Raw genomic sequence first — 11,102 nt, forward strand, 5'->3', positions numbered from 1 at the left:
AAAACTCATAGAAGAAAATATAGGCAACACACTATTTGACATTGGTTTTAAAGGAATCGTTTTGGATGACATGCCTACCCAGACTAGGGAAACTAAAGAAAAAATAAACAAGTGGGACTTTATCAGATTAAAGAGCTTTTATAAGACAAATGAAACCAGAATCAAGATGAACAACCAACCAACCAGCTGGGAGAGAATATTTGCAAAACATACATCTGACAAGGGGTTGATCTCCATAATATATAAAGAACTCACACAATTGAACAACAAAAAAACAAACAACCCGATCAAAAAATGGGCAGAGGAAATGAACAGACACTTCTCCAAGGAAGATATACAGATGGCCAATAGGCACATGAAAAGATGCTCAACATCACTAATCATCAGGGAAATGCAAATCAAAACAACACTAAGATACCACCTCACACCTGTTAGAATGGTTATAATCACCAAGACAAAAAACAACAAATGTTGGAGAGGATGTGGAGAAACAGGAACCCTCATACACAGCTGGTGGGAATGCAAATTGGTGCAGCCTCTATGGAAAACGGTATGGAGATTCCTCAAAGAATTAAAAATAGAGATGCCCTATGATCCAGCCATCCCACTACTGGGAATCTATCCAACGCACCTGAAATCAACAATCCAAAGAGGCTTATGCACCTCTATGTTCATTGCAGCATTATTCACCATAGCCAAGAAGTGGAAGCAACCTAAGTGTCCCTCGACTGACGATTGGATTAAGAAAATGTGGTATATATATACAATGGAATACTACTCAGCCATAAAAAAAGACAAAATCGTCCCATTTGCAACAACATGGATGGGCCTGGAGCGTATTATGTTAAGTGAAATAAGCCAGAAAGAGAAAGACAAACACTGTATGATCTCACTCATATGTGGAATATAAACCAACACATGGACAGAGAAAACTGGATGTGGTTACCAGGGCAGTAGGGGTGGGGGGTGGGGGGTGGGCACAAGGGGTGAAGGGAGTCATATATGTGGTTTTGGACAAACAAAAATGTACAACCCAAAATTTCACAATGTTAGAAACCATTAAAACATCAATAAAAAAAAAAAGCGTGTTGTTTTGTTTCAAAGTGTTTGGAGATTTTTCTGTTATCTCTCTGTTATTGATTTCTCATTTGATTCCATTGTAGACAGAGACGTACTCTGTATGATTTCAGTTCTTTTAAGTTTGTTGAGGTTTGCTTTATGGCCCAGGATATATTCTATCTTAGTCTATGTTCTATAGGCACTTGAGAAAAAAATGTGTATTCTCCTCTTGTTGGGTGGAGTATATTTTAAATGTTGTCTAGATTCTGTTGATTGATGGTGTTTTTGAGTTCTTCTATGTCCTTGATAACTTTATGTATAGTTTCCATCAATTGCTGAGAGAGGGATGTTGAAGTCTCTGACTACCATTGTTAATTTGTCAGTTTCTCCTTTCAGATCTATCAGTTTTACTTCATGTATTTTTCAGCTCTGTTGCTTGGTACACACACATTTAGGATTGCTCCATCTTGTTGGTGCGTTGAAGCTTTTATCATTATATAATGTTCCTTTCTTTCACTGGTAATTTTCTTTGTTTTGAAGTCTACTTTATCTGATAAATATAGCTCTAGCTTTCCACTCTAGCTTTCCTTTGATAATGTTTGTGTGACATATCCATTTCTATCCTTTTACTTTCAACATGCCTATATCATTATATTTGAGATGAGAGTCTTGTAGACAGTATATAGATGGGTCATGTTTTTCAAACCAATCTGCCAATTTCTTTTAATTGGTATCCTTTAAAAAATTTAATGTAAGTATTTATATGTTAGGGCTAACTCTGCCATTTTATTATTTGCTTTCTGTTTGTTTTGTTTTTTCTTCTGTTTTTTTTTTCCTGCCTTCCTTTGGGTTACTTGGAAATTTTTTAGAATTATCTATAGTGCTTTGATTCATCAATAGTGTCACTTGAACACTTGTAAAATTTCATTTTGATTCATCTGTAGTGTCTTTGAATATATTCATAGTATTAATTTTTCTATGGTGTTTTGTGTAGCATTTTTAGTGATTGCTCTGGGTATTACATTATATATACATAATATGTTACAGTCTACTGGTATTGTCATTTTACCAGTTCAAGTGAAGCATAGAAACCTTACCTCTCTTTATGTCCCTTTACCGTCTCGCATTTACAATACACTTGTCCTAAATATGTCCTCTGCATACATTAGGAACCACATCAGACAGTGTTATAGTTTTTGTTTCCATCATCAAACATAATTTAGAAACTCAAGAGAAGGAAAGGCTATTATACCCACATTTTTGCTTGCTGTGTTCTTTCTTCTTGATGTTCCAAGGTTCCTTCTTTTATTATTTCCTTTCCATTTAGTGGAACTTCCTATTGCCATTCTTTTAGGGTATCTCTGCTGGTGACAGACTCTTTTAGTTTTCCTTTATCTGAAAATGTCTTGATTTCTTCTTCATTCCTGAAGAATATTTTCACTAGGTAGAGGATTCCAGGTTGACAGTTCTTTTCTTTCAGCACTTAAAAAATGTTATGCCACTTCCTTCTGGCTTCCATATTTTCTGATAAGAAATCTGCTTTCTTCCTAGTTGTTTTGCTCCTATAAATAATGTATCATTTTTTCTGGCTGCTTTCATTTGTCTTCAGTTTTCAAAAGTTTAATTATGTGTCTTGATATGGATTTATCTTGTTTGGGATTCACTCAGCTTCTTGAATCTGCAGGTTTATGTCTCTTGCCAAACTCACAAAGTTTTCAGCTATTATTTCTTCAAGTACTTTTTCATCCCTGCCCTCTTTATCCTCTCCTTCCATGACTCCAATGACCTAAATATCAGATCTTTTGTTATTGTCCCACAGTTCCCTAAGATTCTGTTCCTTTCTTTAAGTCTGTTTTATCTCCATTGTTCAGATTGGGTGATTTCTATTGTTCTGTCTTCCACTTCAGTGATTATTGCTTCATTCTGCCTTCCATTCTGCTGTTGAGCCCATCCACTGAGCTTTTTATTTCAGTTTATTGTATTTTTAGTTCTAAAATTTCTATTTTATTCTTCTTTGGATTTTCTATTTCTTTGAGGCTTTCTATTTTTTCATTTTTTTCAAGCATGTTCATAATTGTTCATTGAAGCATTTTTATGATGGCTGCTTTAAAATATTTTTCAGATAATTCTAATATTTCTCTCATTAAAGTGTTGTCATCTACTGATTGTTTCATTTTTTATTCAGTTTGAGATCTTCCTGGTTATTGATTTGATGAGTACTTTTCAATTGAAATTTGGACATTTTTATATTATATTATTAAACTCAGGCTTTTCTTTAGACCTTCTGTTTTATCTGATTTTCCCAGAAGGGAAAGTGAGGATGCCACCTGTTACTGCTAGGTGGAGATAGAAGTCACTCAGCCTCCACCAGCATCCAAGGAGGGCATGGTTCCTTGTTACTGCTGGGTGAGGGTAGCCCTATATGGTATCCCATGGTGGGGGTGGTCTTATTACTGCTGAGTGACGGTGAAAGCCCTGACTTTCATTAGATCTCTTCTGACAATATTTCAGCATGGATGGGAGGGGGCCTCGTTACTGCTGGGTGGTGGTGGAAGTCCAGGCTCACCATGTTGTCTCCACTGACACTGTTAGTGGAGATCTAACTACTGGTCAGTGGGGATGAAAGTCCTGGCTCCCTACTTAGACCTCCCAGGCAGAGAGATTGGGACATCCCATCACAGACTCACATGGGGGTCAATCTATTCCCCACTCAGCCTTTGCTGGCATTGGGGTGGCGGGGGGTGCCGCAGTTTTTTCTGTGATGTTTGGCTGGAGTCAGGCAGTTACTATCTAAAAGTTTCCTGTCACTAGGCAGTCCCTTTCTTGGTCCTTTGGCTACAGAGAGCAGGCTTTTGTTGGGATGTTTTGTCTGTACCTGTTGACATTGCCGGGTTGCCAGTTTCTTCCTCTTCGAGCCTGGGCTACATGAAGCAAAAAGAAATTCCAGGGAACTCACTACTGTCTTGTTCTCTGGATTTTGAGATCCCTGGCTAGTCTGCCTTTCCACCTTTTAGAATCTTCTTATGTTTATTTTTATAATGTCTGGGGTTTTTAGTTGTACTTAACGGAGGGAATAGGAAAAGTACATTCAGTCCATCTTCTAAGAGGCAGAAGTCCAACTGATTTTTGACAGAGGTGAAAAGGCAATTCTGTATAGAAAGGATAGTCTTTTCAACAAATGATGTTAGAATAATTGAATATCCAAAAAAGTGTTAAGTGAAAGAAATAAGTTGCACAAAATATTATATATGCCAAATCTATTTTTCAAAAGAGAAAAAAAACTTAGGATTTATATGTAATTATGTTTGTATAAGTGATTGTATGTGTGTATTTGGTTATATAGAGAGAGAGCCTAGAAGAATACACATCAAATTGTATATTTAAAAAACAAGTTTGGGGGCCAACCCAGTGGCGTAGTGCTTAAGTTCGTGTACTCTGCTTTGGCAGCCCAGGGGTTTGCTGCTTCGGATCCTGGGCGCAGACCTACATACCACTCATCAAACCATGCTGTGGAAGCATCCCACATACAAAATAGAGGAAGATTGGCACAGATATCAACTCAGGGACGATCTTTCTCAAGCTAAAAGAGGAAGACTGGCAACAGATGTAAAAAAACAAGTTCAGGCGCCAGCCCTGTGGCCTAGTGGTTGGGTTTGACGTGCTCTGCTTTGGCAGCCCAGGTTCGGTTCCTGGATACAGATCTTCACCACTCATTGGCAGCCAAGCTTTGGCAGCAACCCACATACAAAATAGAGGAAGATTGGCACAGATGTTTGCTTAGGGTGAATCTTACTCAAGCAACAAGAGGAAGATTGCAACAGATGTTAGCTCAGTGCCAATCTTCCTCACCAAAAACCAAAACAAAACAAAACAAAAGTTCAAAAATAGTATGTATCCTCTCATTCCAGAAAACCGATGACATAAATTTTAGATCTGTTGTTATTGTCCCATGATCCTACATCATGATCCTAGGATACTTTGATCCCAATTTTGTTTGAAAAAGAAATTTAAACAAACTACCTGATTTTATTGTTTTGCTTCTTAAGGACTGGAATGGTACCCACCACATTGTTGACATTGATTTGCTGTAGGAATTAGAAGTAGAATACTTGAATTTTTTACTTAATGTACTTCGTAGTAGTTGAAATTTTTATAAAAAGCATATAATACTTTTATGAGGTTTTTAATAAATAAAAGTGGTCAATGGACCTTGAGAGCATTATGCTAAGTGAAATAAGTCAGACAGAGAAAGACAGTACTGTATGATCTCATTTATATGTGGAATCAAAAGAAAAGTCAAGCTCATAAATACAGAGAACAGATTGGTGGTTGCCAGAGGTGGAGAAAATGGGTAAAGGGGGGCCAAAAGGTACAAACTTCTAGTTATGAAATAAATAAGTCCTGGGGATGTAGTGTACAGCATAGTGGCTATAGTTAATAATACTGTATTGTATACTTGAAAGTTGCTAAGAGAGTAGATCTTAAAAGTCTTCATCACAAGAAGAAAACTTTTTTGTAACTATGTATGATGACAGATGTTAACTAGACTTATTGTGGTGATCATTTCACAATATATACAAATATCGAATCATTATGTTGTACATCTGAAACTAACATAATGTTACATGTCAATTATACCTCAATAAAAAATAAATCTTGGAATTGTTATAATAAAAGTACAATATCCTGACCAATGAAATTCACCAACACACAACCAAAATCAGGAAATGTATACAAACTATATTAGTATATAGACTTATGACGACCTGATTCTTTCTCCTCAACACACAGGAATAAATGAAGAAGAGGAGAAGAAAAAAGCAAAAAGCAAAGAGAAAATCAAGTTGAAAAAGAAGAGGAAAAGGTAGTATTTTTTTAGCATTATCTTTTCAAAAAGGAGGACTGTGTATCCAGTACAAATTATAAAATTTTATTTTTCATGTATAATCCCATTAATTTAACATTAATTTTTTTCTTAATGGCAGTTAGATATTCAGTTGTTTCAGTAAAATAACAAAGTCCTTCATGTCAGGAATTAAAAATAAAGTCAACACTCAGCCATCTTAAATTTTCTTTTTGGAGCAAATCAAGGTACAAATAAATAACATCCCTCCCCCCTTCTTTTGTGTATTCTATTTATATTCTAGAATTTTAAGTTTTAGAACATCAGCTAAGCTTTTAATTGGACATATGTCTAAATTCTTCACATATATATTCTGTCCTCATATATATGAAGTTGACACTTCAATATTTATATTCTCAAAATATCATTGCCATGGCTGAGAAATTAATTTATTAATAGGATTTATGTTCTCACTTGTCTTGCTAAAAATTCCTTCAGGTCTTTCAGAACCCTCATTAGTCACCTGTGAGTGACTGTCAACTCTTTTTACTGTCAACTCTTTTAACAACTAACTGGTTAAACAAATTAATCAAAAATGAAGAGGCAACTTCTTTCCATGGTTAATGAGTGCAGTTTCGTTTATACTAGAATAAACATATACATAGTGACATTTTTTAAGGCACTTGGCAATAGTAATGTCTGGCTTGGACCCTAGTTCTCTGACAGAGTAGGTTCTGTAAATCAGGTGTTGTCGCTTTGTAGTTTTTATAGAGCATTTAAAATATACATTTTAACATTTAATTTTATAAATTAGAAAAGTTAGCTCACTTTCGAGCGTTGAGAGTTAAATAATAATAGGAAGTGGAGCCCAGTGTGCTGTGTAGTCTGACTCGTGTATTGTTGAATCATTTGCTTTAGCACAGCAAAGTAGATTGCTTATAGGAAAAGTGAGATTATCTATTTTCTTCCAAATTCTAATATGCTTATTTTACAGTAACAGATTATTTAGTCAAGCCTCTCTGCCTTGGGCCTCACAGACCTCACCTCAGACAGGGCCTGAAATTAAATGAACTTTTCTGGGCACACTTAGCAGAGATAATGCCACCTAATAGAGTTGTTGTGCCAAAGTCTAATATTTGCCCTAGAAATGAGAATCCAGGACCAAAAAGGCAAGGAAAAATGTGCAGGCAGAGAGGAAGCTCTAGTCAGATTCCAGAGGTCAAGCAGGGTCTTTAAAACAGGAAAACAGACAAGAGTTGAGAATAAGCGAGTTGAAGAGAGAGCAGGAGAACATATGAGGAAATAAGTTCAGGAAATGGCCAGAAGTCTAGGAAGTAGACAAGGAAGAGAAAGGAAGACAACATTGCAGAAACGGGGAAAACTCGGAGTCCCTGGGCGAGGAAGGCAGTCAGGCACCTCACGGGAGCCGCTCTGCGCACACAACCTGGTAGTCTCATGCGTTTTTCCCCTCCCATGTGTCTGTCAGGTCTCTCAGTGTGGGCTTTAACTTCTAATGTTTAGATCACTGAACACTCTCTTAAGATGCCTTTTTTATTTTAAATTAATTCTGTTTCTGTCTTGTCACACGTATTTGGGGTTTGGGTGTAGGTAAATTGTTGCACACCTCTTCAGGTAAAATCTTAAGAGATGGCTTTTTCTGGTTTTTGTTATTTCTTTTTTTTTCTTTTTAATATTAGAGTAAGCAATTCTACAGCTTTTTTCCAATTTAGTGTTAGAGTAATATTAGAAAAACAAAGTAGAATAATAAATCATCCTCATTTATATAGAGTATTCATTCAAAACCGTCTTTTCTGTAACTAGTAAAAATTATTTTGGAAATGTTCGTCTGTATTACTCTGCATCTAGAGGAGTCAAGTACTTTAACTTGAAAAATCAAAAGAATTAACAAAAGTGCTTTTATTTTGCTAATTTTCAGCTTTCATCCATTTATCCTGAGGTACAATTATAGCCCTTTGCATAGAATTGCATCCTTTTGTGGTTCTTTTAAGAGAATATGCTAACAAGTTATTACATACACAAGTGAATTGTGTATATAATGAGGCTTGGTAAATGCCACTTTGTTTGCCTTATAAGATTTTGAAGAGTACAACAGGAAGAAAAACTGAAAATCACAGAAAAATCATTTTATCCTTACTGAATTTAAAACTCATTACTAGAGTTGAACAGAATAGAGATATTTGTTTTGCCAGTTTCTGTGAAAGAGTAGCAAAAATTCTGAATTCAGCATTTTAAGAGAATACAAATATATAAAGCACATTTTGAGTTTTTTTTGTTTATACCCCCACCTTGCTCCAAGAAGGATTTAAGGCAGTTCAAATCCCATTTAAATTTACCTATCAGCTGTAAACACAATTATCAGTCAGTATGTATTATTGCCCATAGGTCTTATTCATCCAGTTCCACTGAAGAGGACACTTCAAAACAAAAGAAACAAAAATCTCAGAAGAAAGAAAAGAAAAAAGAAAAAAAGAATAAATCAAAAAAGGGGAAACATCACAAAAAGGAAAAAAAGAAGAGAAAAAAGGAAAAGCATTCTTCCATCTCCAATAGTTCTGAAATCTCCAAAAAGTAACTGAGACTTTGGCCTAAGCCATTAAAATATAAATTTTGGTTTTGAAAATTATTTGACCTTCCTTGGAATCTGCTATATAATTATGCTTTGCAATAAATCACAACCTTTTCCATATAGACACTTTTTTCATGTATAGGACCATTATCCTCTGGCAATATATTTCTAATGTGCTATAACTATAAAGTATTGAATCAGTCTTATTACTTGATTGCCATGCCCCAAGTATGGATATTTGTATATACAAAACATATCATTTTTGGTATTCGTATCTCTGTGTGTCTGACTAGTGTTATTCATAAGTTGATTGTAAACGGCTTTACTACAGTCAACACAGGTAATCTACCCAGCCGTTAATGAGTGTTGCTGAATCAAGTGTCCACCTTCCAGTATAAAGTGAGGTAGGGGATAATGGTTTGCTCTTAACACTGAAAACTTTTATCCTATGATAATGTATAAAGATAGTGAAATTCTTCACTGTTGTTTTAAAATCTCTAGCCGTATTTTGGATGTCTTAGGAGATGAGGCTGCTTTATTGGTCTTGACTAGGACTTTTTAAATGAACGGTGTCGGCAGGAAGATGATGAAAATATTTCTAACAGTTTCACTGTTTTATGAAATGCAGAGTTTCTAGTACCTGCCTCCTTTGTTTTTATAACAATTAAAATAATTCTTCATTTTTTAAAAAGACAAGTCTAGTTCAGCCTATTAGTAAATCTTGTAAAGATGATGCTGTTTTGGGCAGGATTTTTAGGATAGACTCCTGGGTTGTTTTACAAATGTGCCATATTGGCATATCTTAAAGTGATACCTCAAACACAGAACTTTTTATTTAGGAGGGTGACAGCTAAATCTTCATTAGAACTGATTTTTATTGTATTCAGTATGTAAATTTTATGAAGCTTGTTTCTATGAGTAATGTGGAAAATTTTTATAAATGTTAACAAATATATTTATTTGTCTGAAATAACTTGTAGTTTTGAAGGAGGTTTCACACTGATTTTATAGTTTCATCAATGACCAGTTTGGGGTGTTTTTCTCTTTTACTTCAGTCATAAACGTTAGGAGCAGTGACAAAAATTTAGGATTAGGAATTTTATTCTGTACTTTTTAAAATTTAAGAGTTGCATCATGAAAGCTTTTATATAACAATGGAAATTTTATATGAGTAAGCATTTTCAAACACATATTATGTAGATATAAATGTTTCTTACATTTTTAATTTCACAATGATCAGTGTTACGCTTAACACTTGGGTATCCCCTATGCCCAATAAGTTAAATACTTACTTCTGTAGCAGCATCGAAAGTCAATCAGTTATCATGGCACACCACCAAAGATTGCAAGTACCTCACTGTGGTGCAGTTATAAATTTTCAGATTGAGAACCTCCCACAGACATGGCTGCAGGTGAATTCATTATGGTGGAATCAGGTAAGTAACCTCACATGTAACCTCACAGGCTAGAAAGCTGTACTGATTCTTCCTTCACTCAGCACCCTGCCTGGCATGGCCTCAGTAAGACTGGGGGAGCCTCGTAACTCCTCTTGACCTACGTTCACCATGCTCAAAGTCTAGGGAAGCTGCACCCACACCGCTATTCAAGCATCATGGCCATGGAAGCTCTCACTCACACTTCTAGCTTTTTTATAACCTAATTTAGTTGTCTGGCCTGCTTAAAAGGAAATTCTCTTGTTTAAATAGTTCAGTCAGTTGTTTGGAGACAAACACAGAGCTGTTAGGTTTTTAAGGGTTTGTTTTGCCTTTGCTGTATTTTATGTATTTTTGAAAATTATACTTTATGAAAATACAGTTCTTTAGTTATCAAGCTGGAAAAAATAAGTAAAAAAAAAAAAACTTTGGAAAATGCTGCATGCAAAAGAATAGCCTTATCCCACTGAATGTGCAACATGGTTAAAAATAATAGTAATTGTAGTGAAACAGAGTTAATCCAATTATTTGTAAGTTTTATTTCTGTTAATTGTAGAGATTATAAATTGACTCATTAGTTTTATTTCCTGAATGGTGACACGATTAATAATGGTTCAGAAGGGTTATATAAAATTCAGCCTTCCATAACTAGTAATATAGTATGCAAATTAAAAGGTTTTAATACTCAGTCATTTTTTTCTCCAAGAAACAACCTTGGAATGATTCTTAAGTAAATTTCTCATAATATGAGAATAGTTTATGAAATATCTCAGCTGAATAAAAGTCATTTATTTTTATTAAAATAATTTTCTTCTCAAGTGATCTTGTTATTATTATTGGGATTGGATGCAAAGCTCACTAATGTATTTTAGGAGAAAATTGGTGAAATTTCCTGTCAGGTTGTATGTAGCAGAAAGAAAACTGAATTTAATGATAAAAATGACCCCAGAAAAGGAACTAAGTGAAACAGAAATGAGCAACCTACCCGACAGAGAGTTCAAACAAAGAGTGTTAAGGATGCTCACTGATCTGGGGAGAAGAATAGATGAACTCAGTGAGAATGTCAACAAAGAAATGGAAGATATAAAAAAGAACCAATCAGGGGGCCGGCCCCGTGGCTTAGCGGTTAAGTGCACGCGCTCCGCTGCTGGCGGCCCGGGTTCGGATCCCGGGCGAGCAC

General features: G+C 35.3%; 1 protein-coding gene across 2 annotated transcripts in view; it reads left to right on the plus strand.

Annotated features, from left to right (window-relative positions):
* Positions 1-10,740, plus strand: part of SREK1IP1 (SREK1 interacting protein 1) — a 54,293-nt gene extending 43,553 nt beyond the window's left edge. For both annotated transcript variants that reach the window (XM_058563999.1, XM_058563998.1), the window contains 2 exons: positions 5,851-5,923; positions 8,306-10,740. In XM_058563999.1, coding sequence (XP_058419982.1) covers positions 5,851-5,923; positions 8,306-8,495 — 263 coding nt within the window. In that variant the 3' untranslated portion in view covers positions 8,496-10,740. The remainder of the gene's footprint in view (positions 1-5,850; positions 5,924-8,305) is intronic.
* The last annotated feature ends 362 nt before the right edge of the window (positions 10,741-11,102 follow it).

Source organism: Diceros bicornis, chromosome 20, assembly GCF_020826845.1.
Source record: "Diceros bicornis minor isolate mBicDic1 chromosome 20, mDicBic1.mat.cur, whole genome shotgun sequence".
Classification (NCBI taxonomy): Eukaryota; Metazoa; Chordata; class Mammalia; order Perissodactyla; family Rhinocerotidae; genus Diceros; species Diceros bicornis.